The sequence below is a fragment of the Octopus bimaculoides genome, chromosome Z (assembly GCF_046866305.1).
Source record: "Octopus bimaculoides isolate indiv1 chromosome Z, ASM4686630v1, whole genome shotgun sequence".
Taxonomy (NCBI): Eukaryota; Metazoa; Mollusca; class Cephalopoda; order Octopoda; family Octopodidae; genus Octopus; species Octopus bimaculoides.
Window position 1 is genome coordinate 28,436,252 of NC_142944.1, and position 20,242 is coordinate 28,456,493.

Consider the following 20,242-nt stretch of genomic DNA (forward strand, 5'->3'; position numbering starts at 1 on the left):
TGCAAATGTAAACACAGTGTATAAACATCTGAACTTTATCAGATGTGGCTCTTATGTTAAGCAAGTTTGGCCACTCTTGTATTAGATGATGTCAATAGAGGATCTCAAGAGGGATATTTGTAAATATTAGTTATTTATAAGAAATTTTAAATTGTTCATTCAAAAGAAAGGTTTTATTGATTTCTTTCTATTTTTTTTTCCAATGAAAAATTATAATTAATTGTCATAAAATTATCATATTCTTGTTATTTTTTAATTTCCTGTAAACTTTCTTACTATTATTGAAGAATATCATTTGTTTCTATTATAATAAATGGTGTCGCTCTCCATTTGACAGGCTGAAGAAAAAAAGGAAAGTACTTGCAAAGCATTTGAAAATTGTTCTGAAGTTGCACAGAATGAGGTAAATTATTTTTCAAACAATGTCAACAGTATAACATTTGCAAATGCAAAGAATAAATGATATAGCAGAAAATTATATCTAAATGTAAAGTTGAAAGGTAAATATCCACTAACATGTCATAGTAAGAGACTAATAAAAAGATATGAATAGGAAAGGAAGATCCTATTCCTATTATAAGTAGAGGATTTCTCACAAGCAACAGAAAGGTGTAAACAAAAACTTAATATTATGTTATCAGTGAAGATAATACTTTTTTCCTGATCAAAAACTTTATATTACAATTTATTTTATTAATTGAAATTCAAAAGTATAACATGAAGTGCATCTTGGGAAAAAGTCGAAACTCACAGAAGCTGAAGTCATAAAGATAATTAAAGCACTCAAATGTGGCAAGGCTGCCAGTGAGGATGAAATAGGGCCAGAGATGTTAAAAGCCTTAAATAGAGAAAGTATTTCTCTGGTTGACTCATGTATAATAGGTGGCTTGGACCTTGAAAAGACATCAAAGCAATGACTATTTGGAATAATAATTCCAATTTTTAATAAGAGAGACAAAAGAGAGTACTCTAATTATAGAGGAATCTCCTTGAGCCTCCCTTGTAAAGTCTATGCTAGGTATCTAGAAAAGATATGTTAAGGAAATTGTTAAGCTCAAGGTAGCTGAAGAACAGTGTGGCTTCTATCCTGGATGCAGCACAACCTACCAGATACTCACTCTATTGCAGATTTTCAAGAAGTCATTGGAATATTGTCAAGAGGTGTGTGCTTTGTAGACTTTGATAAGACATATGATCACATGCCATAGGATATGCTGTGGAGGGTTTTGCAAAAGTTTGATGTTAATGAGCAACTTCCAGTTGCCATGAAATCCCTGTATGAATGTCCAGATATTTGTGTTCAGGTAAATGGTGTTAAGTCAGAACATTTCAAAGTGGATGTTGGATTTCAGCAGTGTGTATACTGTCACCTCTACTTTTCATAATTTTCATGAATTGGATTGACATGCACAGATTTCATGGGAGTGATACCACAATTGGTGGATATAGGATCAGTCAGCTGATATTTGTAGATGCCATGGTTCTACTTGGATAATCAAAAGGTGATCTCCAGCATGCACTGAATGGGTTCACTGCAAAATACTTCAAGACAGAGATGAGAACTAAGTGATGTGAAGACAGTGACATAGTTTCCCTCATTCTGCACATTAGTGGAACATTACTGTGACAAGTGGAGAAGATAAAGTATCTCAAGGTCATATTGATAAGTAATGGGAAGCAGAGGCTGAAGTGATGCTAGGGTTGCAGGTGCTGGTACAGTAACATTCCAGTTTCAGCATTCAGTCCTCAGAAGAGGAGAGTTTGGTAAAAAAATATAAAAAAAAGCTAAACTTGGTACCTTCAATTCAGTTTACATGCCTATCCTCACCTATGGTCATGAATGTTGGGTAATGACTAAAAGAATATGATCACAAAATCAAGTGACTGAAACAGGATTCCTTCAAAGGATCTCTGGATCAATGTTATTAAATAGGTTGTGGTAGCTTGGAGATCAGGGAGTCTTTCCAGGCTGAGCTATTACTTCTCATTGGGAGATCACAGGTCTGATACTATGGACTGCTGCTGGAAAAAATCACAAGACAGATTCTTCAAGCCAAGTCAACTGACAGGAGAATTAGGGGTAGACCAAGATTGAGATGGTGGGGTAGTATCCATACTCTTAGTTGGTCACATGTGGCAATCCAGCCGAAAAGTGTAATAATGGTTGTTTCTGATAGGAGCCTATGGAGATGGTGGCCTTCTCAGGAATAGTGGGCGAAGAAAATGGATAGGTGGAGTATGAAACTACAAGTCTATATTCTAGCATTTTCCCATTCTGCTACCTTACTATCTTTTCAGGGCAAAATAATAAATACCTGAATAATACCAAAGGATATTTGGAGTAGTTTACCACAAATTTAGATTGTAGTTTAACCTTTTTGACATCTGAGTTTACTTATGCTTTTGTGATGTATAACTTATTCTAAAGCATTCATATGTGAATTAAAACTGTTCAACATAATTTCACATGATAATTTTGTTATGTTTAAAATACCAGCTTAATAATGTTTTGAAAGTTAATTATTTTAGTGAATCCTTCCAATTTTTTTTATTGTTTGCTATATTAATTGAAACATGGCAGTGTCTTTCACTAAAATATGGTCATGAAAAGGTTGAATATTAGCTTGTAAAATACCTGCATAGGCTATTGTACACTTAAATTTCCAAATCACTTTACAACTCTTATGTTGAGCAAGCTACATTCAGTTCCTTATAGCTATCTAAGAAATATCAAGAAAATCAACTGGAAAGTACTTCAATATTTGATGCCTATTAAATTTAGGAATCCATCAATTACAATGATCGTTAAATTATATATAAAATTTATAATAAATCCATGTTGAATACATCAAAAATGATGAAGAAAATTTTTTGTAAACATTGGTATCATGTTTATTTTCTTGCTTTCTTAAACTCAGAATTAATATTTGAAGGTGACATTTGCTTGATACTCACCTGTGTGCTTTTACCTCATAACTGAGGATGAAATGGAAGTTTCCTTCCTACATTTTGTTTTTCTTGCAACTTAAGGTTATCTTAACAAAGACCAAGGTTCAAGTAAGCAAGAAAACAGATAGGACTGTATTGGCTAACATTCCCGACACCCTCTCTCATGTCTGCCACTATGCACACTCACTAATGCTACCACTTATATACATCTGCTATGCCTTGCTAATCATTTATTCCCTGAACTATCATCCTTGAAGCACCCCTGTCTCACTCATCTTACCCCCCCCCCCAGGCCATACTGATATTTCCCATCAAGCTACACCTCCACTCCTGTTCATAATTCACTACATTCACATCTCATCCAAACTCTATCTGGTATTCTCTCTCACACTCATGTAACTACCCACTCCCGTTGATCCACTGCCCATATCATCTCTTGCTTCTTGAGGGTTTTGCTCTTGTACTTCATCGCCACCATCTTACCTTTTTCTCAGATACTCCTCCCACCCTTATATAAATGCAGAGTTGCTATGTATCATCTCTATAGCAAGAGACCTGCTTGTCCTTGACATAAAAATTACCTCTCTTCCCTCTCAATCTCACCACTACCACCACCACCACTTGGCCAAGAGAGCCTTTCCTTTTCCCTTTTTTTCCTCCTTTCCCTTTTCTGGGGAATTTCCTAATTAGACATATGAGAAGGTACGTATGCAAAAGTAAGCGGAAACATTCTCTGTGGGACAAGCCCATTGTAGTTCAGGCTTCTGCTGCTAGACCACACATCATCAAGTGCCATGTGGTGCATTGTTGTTTTGCAGTGCTTCTCCCCTGTTCATTGATCTTTGTGATGGCTGGAATGAAGGAACAGCATGCTTCCATGAAATTCTGTTTTTCTGCTGGGGAAAACAGTGGCTGAAACAGTTATATTTCAAACAGCTTACAAGGATGCTGCCATGAATAGAACACAAGTTCATGCTTTAGGAATGGTCACTCATCACTTGAAGACCAACCTTGTTCAGGGCAAATGTTGACTTCCTGAACGAATGAAAACATCACAAAATTTCATGAACTGATCTTGGAGGACCATCACTGAGCAATTGACAAATTTGTTAATATGATGGGTGTGTCCTGGAGTTCCTGCCAACAAATTTTGAGTGAGGAATTGTGAATGAAGAGTTGCAGCAAAATTTGTGCCACGCTTGCTCACAGAAGATCAAAAGCAGTCATGATTGTATGCATGTTGTGAACTGAAAGAACAGCTGGAAGTTGATCTGGACCTTTTTTCAAAGGTTATCACTGGTATCAAAAGCTAGTGCTATGGAATTTGCAGATGTGGAAGAGATGAAGAAAAAATTATGATTGGCATTAAAAGGCATCACTTTGCAAGAGTTCCAGGACTGCTTCGAACAGTGCAAAATGCATCTGGACTGATGCATTGCTTCAAATGCAGAATACTTTGGCGATAAGTATAAACATGTAAAACTATGTGAATAAAATAATATTGCAAAATTCCAGTTTCTTTTGGGTACCTCCTCGTATGTATGTATGTATGCATGCGTGTCTGTATGTCTGACAATCTGTTCTAACCCTAGCATTGAAATCCCCCAGCAGAATGACTTTATCAGAATTGGGGATTTTCCTAATTATGGCTCTCAGCTGGGTATAAAAAATAGTTTTATCTTCATCACAACTGGTCAAAGTAGGTGCAGAGGCACTTAATAAAGTCGCAAACCGCCCACCTCTCAGATGCAAATGTAGAGTCATTAGATGATCATTTATAAGGACAGGAATCTCCTCCAACTTCTTAAGGATTTCAGATCGAACTGCAAAGCCAACACCAGCCTCTTTGCACTCCTTCAGTTTCCCCTTCCAAAAAAAGGTGTATTCACCTCTTACTTCCTCAAGCTGACCATCACCTATATGAGTCTCTGAAAGTGCAGCTATGTTAGTGTTATAACAGTTCAGCTTGTGAGCAACAAGTGCAGTGCGATAAGTAAATTGAATCTTGGTAAGGTACCTGGTAAGGATGGTATTTGTGCAGAGGTTCTGTGATTTGGTGGTGATCACATCACACAGTCCCTTCATGAACTTATTGGTGTAATCTAGAGGGATGGTGCAATGCCTTAGGACTTGAAGGATGCAATTATTCTTCCTCTCTATAAAGGAAGGGGAGCCAAAGTAGAGTGTGGCAACTACAGAGGTATTACTTTACTATCAGCTGTTGGCAAGTATTCTTCTTACCCGCCTGAATAGGTGTCTTGTAAATGATGTCCTATCTGAATCTGAATGTGGTTTCTGATCTGGAAGAGGAATGATAGAAATGATTTCTACAACAAGACAGATGCAGAACATGGATCTCATCCAGGTATTCATTGACTTAACCAAGGCCTTTGATACTGTGAATAGGGCCTCCCTATGGAAAATATTTGGCAGACTTGGATGACTGGATCACTTTGTATCAATAATCAAACAATTTCATGACGAGATGGGGGCTTGGGTCAGTGTTGGTGGTGGCATGGTGGTACCCATTCCTGTAGAGAATGGTGTCAAGCAGGATGACATCCTTACCCCAACTCTCTTTTCTCTGTACTTTGCTGCTACTCTTACTCATGCTTTTGCTGTGGACAGCTCTCCTGGGATATATGTTAGATATCGATCTTCTGGCTGTCTTTTTAACCTGCGTTGATTTGCTGCCAATTCAAAAGTTTTCCGGTCTCTTATTTGTGATCTTTAAGCAGATGACAGTGACTTAGTTACTCATCCAGCAGATGATTTGCAAGTACTTGTGAATCATATTTCTGCTTCTTGCAAGGTATTTGGACTCAGCATTAACCTGGACAAGACTGTTGTAATGTTCCAGCCTGCACCAGGAAACCTATATGTGGAACCAACTATCATGGTTGAAGGAACAATACTAAAAGTGGTAGACCCATTTCTCTACCTGGGCAGCGTACTTGGCTGTTCTTGCTCCCTGGATAATGAAATATCCTTCAGGTCTCTTGAGTTTCATGTCTGGTCCCAACATGGCATCACAAGGTGAACAAAAATTGCTGTGTACTGTACATGTGTACTGACATTGTTCCTTTACTCTTGTGAGACATGAACCCTTTACAAACGTCATGTAAAGGTCCTTGAATGTTTCCATCAGAGATGTCTGAGACACATTCTGAATGTTGGCTGGACCTTAAAAACTGAGGAAAGCCGATATCTTGAGTATTGAGGTGATGGTGCACAAATACTGGTTATGTTAGACTGGACACCTTGTTAGAATGAATGATAGCAGGATTCTTAAACAGATGCTATAGGGGGAACTTGTTAGTGGAAGCCAAGACTGCGATTTAAGGACTGTGTAAAATCCTCATTAAAGGCCTGTGAAATGTTGGAGGCTGACTGGGAGAGCAATGCTTGTCATCACCACTGATGGAGGAAACAAGTAAAGGAGGGAGTCGATACCTTTGAAAGAGCACGTATTCTTCATGGAGAATTTAAGTGCTAGTGTAATGAATAGGGAAAGCTTGGTTTGCAATGTTTGCAGTCATGTATGTTTGTCAAGAGTAGGGCTCATTAGTCACCAATGGAGCCGCTAGTGTAAAGTATAAGGTAGTCTTTAGTGCACAGTGTTCCTAAAGGTCAATAATAGTTTTTCTCAGTCACAAATGGATGGCCATCATCATGTATGTATGTATGTATGTATGCATGTATGTACGTACTCTTTTCCTGACGTCATGTGATTGTTGTAAATATGCATGACTGTCATAGAAGAAATGTTTGCCTCTGGTCTTCTGTAGAAAAATAGAAAAATGTATCATGCCATGGGAAAACAGGTGAGGGTTAACAACAGGAAGGGCATCTGATCATAGAAAAATTATCACAAGAAGTTCCATCTAACCATGCAAGCTGGTAAAAGTGAATGTGAAATGATGATGATGATGATAGTTTCTTAAACTCTGGGCTACATCTGGATTATCTAGGGTTGCAGAACTTTCACAGAGAATACTACAAAAATTTTTGCTTTGTTTATTAGAGCATTTTGTCTGTGTATAAACAAAGTACATTATTTACATTTGATGGATATTTGTCCTCATCTTGTTTGTTGTTAACACAACGTTTCAGCTGATATACCCTCCAGCCTTCATCAGGTGTCTTGGGGAAATTTCAAACCTGGGTTCTCATTCCTAAGGTATTTTTCAATATTATTATTATTAGTAGTAGTATTCAGGTCACTATGCCATATGCCCATGGGTATATGGCATAGTGGTTAAGAGCACAGGCTACTAACCCCAAGATTCCGAGTTCAATTCCAGGCAGTGACATTATCATCATCATCATCGTTTAATGTTTGCTTTCCATGCTAGCATAGGTTGGACGATTTGACTGAGGACTGGCATGCAAGAAGGCTGCACCAGGCTCCAATCTGATTGGCAGAGTTTCTACAGCTGGATGTCCTTCCTAACGCCAACCACTCCAAGAGTGTAGTGGGTGCTTTTACGTGCCACCGGCACGAGGGCGAGTCACACAGTACTGGCAATGGCCATGCTCAAAAGGTGTTTTTAACGTGCCACCTGCACAGGAGCCAGTCCAGCGACACTGGCAATGACCTCGCTCGAATAATTTTCTAACGTGCCACCAGCACAAGTGCTAGAAAGCAATGCTGGTAATGATTACGCTCTAATGGTGCCACTAGCATGGAAGCCAGACAGCTGCTCTGGCAATGAACACGCTCGACCGTGCTGTTAGTGCTCCACTGGTGTGGTGACCAGTCATCGAGTATGGTTCAATTTCGATTTCCCTTGCCCCAACAGGTCTTCGCAAGCAGAGTTTAGTGTCCAATGCAGGAGAGGTTAGCATGGATGCCAGTCGTCAGATTCGATTTCGATTCCAGATTCAAATTCCAAATTCCAAATTCCAAATTCACTTGCCTCAACAGTTCTTCGCAAGCAGGGTTTTTAGTGTCCAATGAAGTAAAGATATGGCAGAGATCACAGATTATGCTCTCACTTGCCTTGCTGGGCCTTTTCACGTACTGCATATTTCCAAAGGTCCCGGTCATAATAATAATAATAATAATAATAATAATAAAAATAATAATAATATCGAAAAATACCCTAGGAATGAAAACCCAGGTTCAAAATTTCCCCAAGACACGCGATGAAGGCTGGAGGGTATATCATCCGAAACATGTTAACAACAAACAAGATGAGGACAAATATCCGTCAAATGTAAATAATGTACATAATTCCTATCTCTTAAACAAAGTATACTTAAAATATCATCATGAGAAAAGCTGTCTATCTATATTGCATTAAAAATGAACTTCAATCATGCTTGCTTGCTTGCAATGTTACACAGCCAAACCGGCACATAATTGAAAAATACTTTGAAAATAAAGTGCCCCTGAAATGTGAATACAAATGGAATAAAACAAGTTTTGCATAAATCAGATCAGTAATTATTGAGATGTTCGGGGTTTTGGGGGTATAAATACCCAAAACAGTGCACAATGGGAAAATACTCCAAAAATAACTTAATCCTGAAAGGGAAGAAACTCTAACCCTATTAGACACATTATGATGGGCGAAATATTTTTTAAGTGGAAATGACTTTAAAAATACGGTAAATATTTCATAAAAGACCCGTTGGTAACCTCAGTGTGAAATAGTTTTTTTCCATAGGTTTCTTTTGAGTGCATTCAACGTATCTCACCCCCAAAGATTTGGCTGCTATAACGGACCCAAAATACCTGTTACTTGGTAGTAGGGCGTGCAAGAAATAGCAGCCAAATCTTTCCTTTTCTGAGGAAAGGAGCTGTTTATTTGTGATTTTGATGCCACATTCGTTGAAAGCATGCGAAATAACCTGGAAAAGAAAAAAAAAACACAAAACAAAACTGTTGCTGGGAAACTCAGACTTTCACGGTACCTAGAATTATTGGTGACCCATCAGGTCATGGGTAGTCCAGTAAATTATAAGATGAAAACCTAGAATGAGAGTACTCTGGAAATACCTGTCAAAATCAAACACTTTACAAAAATATTTGACATGTTGATTCAATTTTCAATTTTGCACATGTAATTCATTGTAATAGCTCAATACAGGGATTATGTTTAGCTTACAGTCAGTTCTGATCAAGGAAACTTGTTTAAAAGTACTCCATTTATGACCATCTCACCTTTCTTTTTAAAGCAAAATGTATTATAATCTGAATATCAAATTTTTCAAAAATATTACTTCAGGGTCCAATTCAATTTTTACCATCCCTTTCTTTAAAGGCAAAATTTCTTTCTGAATGTACTTTCTACCAAATGCCCACTGATGAGGAACACTGTTACTAATCTCATATGAATAAATAAAAAGTTCTCATCAATTTCAAAAATTATGCTTTCTTTTAGTACTCATTCAACAAATTCTGATGCAATTATTCTCAATCAATTTGCAGTCAATGTCCCTGTGAATTTTGCACCAATCAGTAACTGTTTCACGACTAATTTTTAACTTCAGTAAAAATTGAAACTTGAATCAGACTCAATATTTTTGAAAAATTTCTGATTCACATAAATATGAGGTACATTAGCTATTTACAAGAAAACTTAATTTGCTAAGAGAAAATTCAGTTATTAAGGAATGGAAGTTGTTAATAATAAAAGTTAAGGCAAATAGATAATAGAATACCAATGGAAATCTATGAAACTTTCATTGACATAGTATTTCATTCAAAGCTACCAAATGTCTTGCTTGGTCTTATTTTGTATCTATCTTATTTCAAACTTTTTGAGATTTAATATCTGTATTTTTTTTGTTGGATAATCACATATTGGTTATATTCTATTATTACCTTTTAAATACATAATACTGAAAGAGAGTTCTCATAAAATTCATCCTGCAAAAAGGGATCACAGAAACAAAGACTGTCTACCAAAAGCAACCTAAAAGATACAGGAATATGAATTTGTATGGTTTCTTAAGGATCTGTTAAATGTAATGTTACATACATATATACATACTTAACCTACATGCTCATTGTAATCATTTTTCACACCTGCTTTTCTAGACTTGCATGGATTAGGTGGGTCCTTTCCAACATATTATTTTGACATTTGAGAGACAGACAGACTACTTTCATTCATTTAATTTGTCCTTGTTTTCAATCATGTAGTTCTGTAAGCTACCAGAGGGTCTTCATTCTTTTGAGATTTTAAATGTTGACAAATTTTAAATTATTAAAGTAATGGGTTTTCATTAGAAATTATTATCAATAAATTCCAAATGATGAACCAAAATATGTAATCTTTCTTTGTAGTATTTTTTCCTTTTTTTATTTTTTCAGCTGAAATCTTTCGCAAAACAAAGATTGACAGATTCACAAGAAGGCTTCATTTCTTTTGCTGAGTCACAAATTAAAACTGCTCGTAACACATATGCATTACTGGCAAAACATGTGAGAGTTATTCAAGAAATAAACTAAGCTGCCATGTTCTATAACGTAAAATATTTGATAAGTTTCATTTCAAAATTTTATTTTTTAATATGAATGTTTAAATTGACTAAAATAGAAACCATGTTAAATATATGTGTATAATTTTAAAAGCTTATTTTTAAAACAAATTTATTAAAATTAATATTACAAAAATAACGGAAGTAAAACAAAAAGTTTTACTGCAATTTAATTTTGATCATAATGGTATTTCTAATTGCTACTTCTCTTCCACATACCTAATATGTATGATTTAGAAAATAGTGTAATTTTTGTTTTGTTGCTTATTGTTGTTTGTTTACTGTTTTGTTTCTAATTTTTATTATTAGTACTGGAATAGTAGTTACCCACAATTTGTCAGAAGAGGAGTTTATTAACCTTAAAATTTGGCAAGTTTGAACACGATTATATTTTTTACACTCCAAACATTCACTTCTCATAGACTACTTTTAATTAAGGCACAAAGTTTACAGGTTTTATTTTTAAGGTAGATGAAATGATGTGAATGGGAGTGAGCTAGCAAGTTGAAATTCAGTCAGGTTAAGTGTTTTCGGGATATTAATAAAATAAGGGACAATGATGTTCACTTTCATCTCTTAACTGATGATTGTTGTTGTTGTTTAGATTCAAGTTAGCCCCAATCAAAGACATTCCTGACATGACCATATCATGTTTCTTTTGATATTGTGTATCTTGGATTATCTTATTCAACATATCCTTACTTTTTTAAATTGGTAATGTATAATTTGAGAGAAATTTGATTGTTATTTCCATCAGGTCGAGCAAAGATATAGATATTCCCTGTCACTTATAATATGATGGTTGCTCAAATGGCTATCAACTCATGGACTATTGTTGACTAATGTTCTATGGTGGTATGAAATTTTGAACTGTTGTGATTATTTTGTGGCTTAACACATCATGTAGAAGCCTTTGATTTTAACAGAAAACCAAAGTATATGTATGTGTTGTACTCACAATTATATTGTCTGTGTCCAGGAAATTTGTTTTTGTGGACATGAATTCCAAGATTTAACATTCATCTACATGTGCTTCAGTTTGCCATTGAAATAAAATAAAGACCTATCATATACACATAGATCTCTGATATTTCACTATATGAGATCTGCTTAAGTATTTTAGACAAACTCATATTACATTGTGACCAATTCATCTGCATTGTGCTTTTATTAGGAAAGTTTTGATACTCTGTAATTGAATTCATATCTTTCAACTAATTTAATTTGCTGATCCTTACATGGATCAGCAAATTGATATTGTTATTTCTTTTCTTGTGTGATAGTACAGAATTTTAAACTGAAATCACCTGAGCATTTTATAGCATTTATTTTGTAGTCTTCATTAAACAAGGAGTAATTCATTAACTTACTAGCTTTAGTTATTTTCACTGACACCAAAACCTTAAATCCTCTAACCATTCATCCTCATTTAACAATAGTTCCTTAACTGGCTAATTTGTAATTAATAACTAAATTCTCTCAAACTTTTTTTTGTATTGTGTGTGTAGATGTATCACAGGTGTATTGTAAGAGAAAAGTATTATAAATTCTATTTACTCTTGCTATGTTTAGTTTTATACATATTGTCCACAATCTTGTTTTCTTTGTGGATATGGATTTTAAAGTTTTCAATTTGTAATAATGTGGCCTTTAATTTCTACCTTCAAGTCAAATTTTTTACTGAATCAGCTTTTTTCAAATATTTCTATATCTACTTATATATGTTCCAATCAATTCAATCAATATTTTGGTTATGATTCTACTATTAAAGTTTCATATTCTTAATACCAAAGGGAAAATGCGAGATATAGCATAACCAAAACCACATTGTTGATATCACTATTATGTGATTCAATTATACAGGTCTGACATCATTATATCAACATCAATGTCTTAAAGTTCTTATAAAATTAACATTTTATTCTGCCAGGAGTACTGGGATAAACTTGATTAAGTATATTCTTTATATAAAAAGAAAAAAAAAACCCAGCTTTATCAAAATCAAATACCTCTACACTTCACATTTTATTAGTATCATTGATATATTGATATTGTTACTTCCAGTGTAAGATACTAGTAGTGATATTATATATATAAGGATAAATAAACTGCATGTCATAATTACATTAGCTCTTACAAAACTGCTACTACACTCAAGCGGAAGTAGTACTAACTCTACTATTTGTATGTAACAAAGTACTACTAACAACATAAAAATACCACCTAAATGACAAAATAGATCTTACGAAGAATTAGGTTTATTTTGTTATGTATCAGAAGAAAAACTATTTTCAATTTTTTGATGATCTTACAGTTATTGTTTACAATAATTATTTAGTAAATAAATTTTAATACTGTCTTACTGAAATGTTTGATTCTTATATTTTATATTTAGAAGTTTATTATTAAACTAAGAGATAAACCACTATATTGCAAGTTAATAAATACTTTACTATTTTTTTCATATTCTTTTCAATTATAATGCATGTTTAAGTTGATAAACAATTTTATATGTTTCAGTATAATTTTAACATAATATCTATATAACAACTTGAAAACCTAAATTATATATAACGCAGATCTCTTTTAAAAAGATGTGCCAGAAATGTTTTTTTTTATTTCACAGATAAAAAGAAGATATCAAAATTGAATGTACATAACGTTTACCTTCAATGGTTTTATTTCTATAAATTTCAAACTGTATTTAAATATTTTGTAAAAATAAAAGTTATTTTGAACTGTATTATTTTGATAATTTTCTGATATGAAGTTATTAATTTAATAGTAAATAAGTTCCATATGTGACTCTCACTATGTACTTTTTTTTCCCAAAATCAACAAACTATGCCCAACAACACTAGTTGATTCACAAATCTCAGATGATGTTTAAGTTCAATAGATACTTCCCTGTGGAGAATTCAAAACTTGAATTTATTTACTAACCCCATCCCTCTGTCTGCAACATACCTCATTAAATTTTTCTCTAAGCACCCATAACCAACTCTCCCCATCCTTGGTTGCAACCCTTCCCCCATCATTTGACACCAACCACCAGCACTGCATCTTCACTCCTAATCCTTTTTCTGCCCTTCTATATGGTCATCCTCTACTATGATGGTCCCTTAGTCTTAAAATGCTTTCATGACCTTCTTACTATGGTTGAATCTAGCTCTCTTGCTTTCCTCCACATCACTTAACTTGTCCTTACTCTTAATTAATTGCTTCTCTTTTCTAGGGACTAACTGAATCAACCTGCTTGTTGGCCATGTTAAGGCCAAACTCTCCCAATTCATAATCCCTATAACAAAGATATAGTTGTTATGTTGATGACTATCAACATCACCACCTTTACCAGTGAGCAGCTAAATACCTTTATCTCTTAAATCAGTTCTGGATGATTTTAGTTTGACACATTTCTGACTTCTTTGGAAATTTCTATATGGATATAGATTTTCATGCCAGTTATGAAAATCATAACCACTTTTTGGAGTAATCTATTTAAAAAAATTGGAATTTTAACTAGTTAGATTACCCGTTCCTTATAAGCCATCCAGCAGAAGAACTGTTCCCTATGGGAACACTTTGAAACCATTTGGAATTGCAAAATTCCATTACAAACGTTAATTTTTCTTTCATTTTATATAATTTAATATTTTCATTTTTAGTGATTTTCTGTCGTTTTATTAATTTCTTAAAGAATTAACAATTTATGATTGTAATAATCATCTAAAGAGAGAGAGAGAGAGAGAAAGAGAGAGAGACTAGTGCTTTCCAGTAACCTAGATTTTGCACCCACCACTACTGTCAACTTCCTGAATCTCTTTTCTGTTAACGAAACCAACTTCTCTGTTATTTACTCAACTTCAACTCACCATATATTTGCTATTAATCATTCTCTCCTATAAACGTTGCAACTGATTCACTTTGGTAGTTAACAAGGTGGTTTATGAACACCATATATTTGAAAGATCTAGCTTCGATGACGATATCATACCGGAGGATGCGTATAGCATCTAGCGAGTACTAGTCTAGTTTATTTTCGATATTTGTAGGGAAAAAATGGCATAACTACAGGGTTTTACCCCCCAGACTTTGGGAGGTCATAACTTTAAGAAAAATGAATATTTTTTAATGAAATTTTCTATGCATATAGTATTTACTATGTAGAATCCGAATATACAAAAATTTCCGGTGAAAGTGTTTTGGAATGGGGGTGGGGGACAATTTTCGGAAATTCCAACAGAGTCCACTTAAATTCTTCTTAACTTCCAGGAAAATTAATATTTTTTCGTGAAATTTTCTACAAATATACTTTGATGTATGTACATTTCGAGCATGTAGGAATTTTGAAGGAAACAACTGCAGGTTATTTTTGAGAAGCGTTCCCCACTCGGTGGTGTTTCGGAGCAAGTCATCCATATTTGTTTCATTTTTCTCTATTATGTGCGTATGTGCATCCGTAGATTTCTAGACAGTGAAGAGAAGCCGTCATAAGAAAACTTTCGTTAAAAATAACATGCACACGATTTTTTTTTCTCAATAGAAGTAAATTCTAAAGTAAACGTTTCTAGTAGAGAAGTAGAAGAGAACAGGAGCAAAAATGGGAATATACACGCACGGTTAAATATAGAAACTATCACAGTGTCGCTTCCCGAAGAATTTTTAAATGTTAGCTTTCCGAAACTTTTTTTTTCAATCTTGCAAAAACACAAAGATCAAGAATAAACAGAAAAAGTACACAAATATATTTTACATAGTTGTCGTATACGTCGGTTTTGTTTTCACATAAGATCAATGAAGAACACAAACACGTACTGAAACAGTGACTAAACTTATGTTATTATAAACAAAACCGACGTATACGACAGGTATGTAAAATATATTTGTGTACTTTTTCTGTTTATTCTTAATCTTCGTGTTTTTGCAAGATTGAAAAAAAAAGTTTCGGAAAGCTAACATTTTAAAATTCTTCGGGAAGCGACACTGTGATAGTTTCTATATTTAACCGTGCGTGTATATTCCCATTTTTGCTTCTGTTCTCTTCTACTTCTCTACTAGAAACGTTTACTTTAGAATTTACTTCTATTGAGAAAAAAAAATCGTGTGCATGTTATTTTTAACGAAAGTTTTCTTATGACGGCTTCTCTTCACTGTCTAGAAATCTACGGATGCACATACGCACATAATAGAGAAAAGGGGGCAATGTTTGTAATCAAGTTTTTATTTTCAATTATGAATATTTAAAAAAAATTTGACCCCTCGTATCTCTAGACAACTAGAATGTCCTTGCTGTGAACGAAAATAAGGTGAAGGAGTGGACACAAACAATTACCAGAGGAAATGTTACACTTCTTTTAAACGCTGTAGACAATAGTTATCAAATGAATATTTCAAGTTATTTATTGGCTGACAATACATGATGTAAACAATAACACGTAAAAAAAAAATGGCGGAATTTTGGAATAGCTATCGCATCACGGAAAAAACAAAAAAGCAAAGAACTGGATAGTTTTCCTTTAGTTACCCCAAAGTTTTAATTTTTTTAAAAAACATTTTGCTCCCAAACCCTGACATACCATTTTTCTTTCTCCATGAGGTCATAAACGTTTTTCCAAAACTCCACCTCCAAAAATATTAAGATTTGTTTGAAATTGTCTAAATAATTTGGAATAATTGCGATTTAGGCACATTTAAATGCGAGATTGAAAAATAAACTAATAATAGTAGGGAATGCACAACTTGGCTCGGCTCTTACGAATGATCGAAATGAATAAATATTTAAATTATAATAGATTTCTGCTCTCATTTCTAGCAGAAATTAAAACATTATTTTTAAATAATGTCTGGTAAGAGGTTCTCTTTCAATCCATCTAGTTCCGGGTTCAGTCCCACTGCGTGGCACCTTGGCCAAGTGTCTTCTACTATATCGCCCCGAGCCGACTAAAGCCGTGTGAGTAGATTTGGTAGACGGAAACTAAAAAGCCGTCGTGTATATGTTTGTGTGTATATACGTGTGTTTGTCGCCATCATCGCATGTTGGCTTGTTTAGGTCACCGTAACTAAGCAGTTTGTAGGCTTCAATAAGTAATGGGGTGGATTCATTTGATTTAATCCGTCAAGTAGGTGCACCAGCATGGACGCAATCCAATGACTGAAACAAATGAAAGATAAAAGAAAATGATGTCGAATTTGACAACGTATTTCTAAAAGTAAAGAATATGGTTAATGGTGACATTATTACCCGGAAACAAAATCGAAAAAAAAAAAAGGTGTAGGAAACGAATATGAAAACAAAAATGCCCAGAAAGAAACGGGGGCGGGGGAGAAGCCTTCGGGAGATTCACAAGATCCGATGTTTTTCCCTCATAACTTTTAGGAAAATGTTTTTGTTTTTTTTACTGAAATTTTATATAAATACCTTTCAAACGGTATAGATTACGATTATAAAGAAATTTGTAGTGAAAATCTTTTCCGAGGTGATGGGAAGAGGACTTTGGAAAATTCACAAGATCCGAGTTTTTCCCTCGTTACTTTGAGGAAAATATAATCCTTTTGAAATCACAAATTAGGCTTTTCCTCAGGAATTTAGACGCTAAACATATCTTTGAAGGGTTCGGGTCCTTACTTCTACTAAATAGATGGATGGATAGATAGATAGATAGATAATGTGTGTGTATGTAGAAGTAAGAACCCGAACCCTTCAAAGGGATGTTTAGCATCCACGTTCCTGAGGAAAAACCTAATTTGTGATTTCAAAAGGATTATATTTTCCTCAAAGTTACGAGGGAAAAACTCGCATCTTGTGAATCTTGTGAATTTTCCGAAGTCCTCTCCCCACCCTCGTTGCTTTTCGTGCATTTTTGTTTCCTATGTGGGTGTGAAGTAGAAAGATATCCATTTTCCTCAAAGTTACGAGGGAAAAAATTCAGATCTTGTGAATTTTCTGAAGTTCTCTCCTCAACTACCCGGAGAAAAGCATTGGATCTTGTGAATTTTCCGAAGGCCTCTCCCTACCCCCGTTGCTCTCTGCACATGTTTTCATATTCGTTTCCTTACACCTTTTTTTTTTTACACCCATTGCACTATTCTTTTTTTTTTTTCGAGTTCGCTTCCGGGTAATAATGTTAACATTAACCAAGAATACTATTACAATAGTTTTAGAAGAGAAATCTATGAATGGAGATTCAAGTGCCCAAACAAGAAAGGTCTTGTTGACGAATGCCGAAATGTGGTGATTTATAACGTAGTATTTTCTACTAAGCTGGTTAACCGAATGATGTTGTTAAGAAATGAAAGTAGAAATCTATAAGAACCTACTTCGGTCAAGTTAGTGAATTCATTTTCCAAATCATAAAACCAGTCATCTTCGGTAATTTTCTTGACTTATGTTCGTATGATTCGATCCCCAACTCCTGTTTTCAATGTAAATATTGATTTTCTTTAACCTTTCGCGGTTTAAAATTTGAATTAATACAATGCCGTTTAATGTCTGTTTCGTAGAGAATTATCAAAATAATTAGAGGCTCGTTCAAATGGTAAAATCTTAACAAAAGCGATGTTTGATACTGTTCTTCTACTTTGCTAGTTATCTCCCCGTAGATAAATTTCGAATTTTCTATTGAAAATATTTCTAATTTAGGCATAAAGTCAGCAGTTTGAAGGGTAGGAAGACTAGTCGTTATCATTGATCCCGGTATAAGACTAGTGCTTTATTTTATCGACCTCAGAAATGTTGCAAGCATTTTCTCTGACGGTCACAGCAGAACTTGTTATTGTTTTATTTTGATTCTTGTTTCGACCTTTTTAACATTGTTTCCTTACATTAAATATTTGAATTATTTCTACTTCGTACAGAAGATATCTTGTTGAAAGTGTAAGATTCAAAATTTTCATAATGTTCAATAATTCGGGCATGTCTTCGTGAATGCAAATCCTAACGAAAACAAATTGTTTAAATATAACACTTCCTCATTTTAAGAATCAAAGTATTAATACTAATTAAATGAAATGCCTTATATTTTAAGAAAAACTTCTCCAAAAGTTCAGATTGATTATAAATTGCAAAAAGTTATAATTTAGAACACAGTGACCCATTATGTATTATATAATTTTAGATAGCAAAACAAACTTTATTTTAAAGGAAGAACCGACTTTACCACTTCAATGTAGCGAGACAAATTTCTATTATTGCATATTGAAAACATTTGACTTACGTAGATGCATCACATTAATTTGTAGTGATTGATTAACATACCTATTGTGAATGCTTGGACTGTTGCTAGACCTTTTATAGGCTCAGCACATTAATCTGTAATGATTGGTCGTTTTACTTGTCATGTGAGTTTTGAACAGTGGTTGAGTCCTGTGCTTTGATTGGTTGAGTATTGCACAGGATTTGGGTCGAAGATCCAATCATGTTGTGCATAATGCATTCTCAAACTACTATTCTGAATGTGCTCTGGAGCCTATAAATTAATGTAAATTAATGTAACAAATCATCTTTGAGCAGAGGGGTAACCAATTTACATTAAAGTGAGTCATATTATTTTCCTGCCATTATTCACCAGAACAAAATTAATATAATGGAGCACATGTAACCAACGATGGCCCAAGCTGAATTATCTTAACGATGGATGAACCATATAACCACCAAAATTTGTGCTGTTTTTATTTGGTCCACTGTACTTTTTAATGGAAGAATAAAGTCTCATTATTTTTAAAGTTTATTTCTTGTATTATTTCTACAAGTGAACATGCAAAATTCTGTAGTTGAGTGTTGTGTAGGAAGTGGATCGAAGGTCCAATCACATTGCACATAATATATTTCAAAAACTTAATCTGTATGTGTTCTGGAGCCTCCTTTTTTCCATAAATTGATGTGACAAATAATTTACAAGTCAGAGGGGTGGGAGTTTTTAATCAAGGTGACTTATGTGGATCCTGCTGTTCTGAGGAGAATTAATATATAACAGAGCCCATGTAACCAATGATGACCCAAACTGAATTATCAAAATAATGGATGAACAACAATCACCAGAATTTGTAGTGTTTCTTGCTTTGATCCACTGCACCACTTTACAAAGGAATAAAGACCCACAGTTATTTTAAAGTCGGTTTCTTTTGCTACTTCTATGAATGAACATGCTATATTATACAATGGTATACATGGAGACTTTAAATCAATGTAAAAAGATCAACAAAATAAGTAAAAGAAAAAATATGTACTGTAGGTCGATTTGTTTGACAACCTTTCAAGGTGGCTCCCCAACATGTCTGTAGTTCAATGACTGAAACAAGTAAAAAATAAAAGATATATGTTTAAGAAGTTTGCTTTGCAACCACCATATGCAGGAAAGGTGTAGGCAGGAATTCAATTATGGACACAAGTTGCAGTGGAATTACAAGAAGGTTAACAGAGAAAGTAGTGATTATGAAAGATGCATAGAAGCAATAAACACTAAGGACAAATGGTAGGGAAAAAAGATTTTCTCAAATACCCTAGAGATAGTAACTAGTTTCTCTTACCTAGGTGATCTAATTAGCAGTGGAAGAGGAAGTTCTGAAACCCTAGTTGCTAGAATAAGTGTAGCCTAAAGAAATTTCAGAGAGCTATTACCTCTTTTGGTAATGAAATGTCTCTCTTTGAATGAAAGGCAGATTGTATGGTGTTTATGTAGGAACAGCAATACAACATGGTAGTGAGACATTTTTTTAAAATGTAGGTACATGCATATTACATGTCTTCCTGAGGTGGTGAAGCGTGATCTTTGAAATTTGAGCTTCAGAGAGGCAATGACTGGTG

At 34.3% G+C, this 20,242-nt stretch overlaps 1 protein-coding gene and 1 long non-coding RNA gene across 2 annotated transcripts in view; one reads left to right on the plus strand and one right to left on the minus strand.

Moving 5' to 3' along the window:
• LOC106867788 (sorting nexin-5) overlaps window positions 1–13,183 on the plus strand; it is a 109,969-nt gene extending 96,786 nt beyond the window's left edge. Inside the window, exons 13-14 of the mRNA XM_014912780.3 lie at window positions 338–403; window positions 10,274–13,183. Of these exons, the coding sequence (XP_014768266.1) occupies window positions 338–403; window positions 10,274–10,411 (204 nt within the window). The 3' untranslated portion in view covers window positions 10,412–13,183. The remainder of the gene's footprint in view (window positions 1–337; window positions 404–10,273) is intronic.
• A 2,631-nt stretch (window positions 13,184–15,814) lies between these two features.
• On the minus strand, window positions 15,815–18,631 carry LOC149132191 (uncharacterized). The gene is made up of 2 exons (XR_016244729.1): window positions 17,758–18,631; window positions 15,815–16,591 (listed from the first exon to the last, which is right to left on the minus strand). It is a non-coding gene; the product is annotated as an uncharacterized LOC149132191 (long non-coding RNA).
• Between the last annotated feature and the right edge of the window lie 1,611 nt (window positions 18,632–20,242).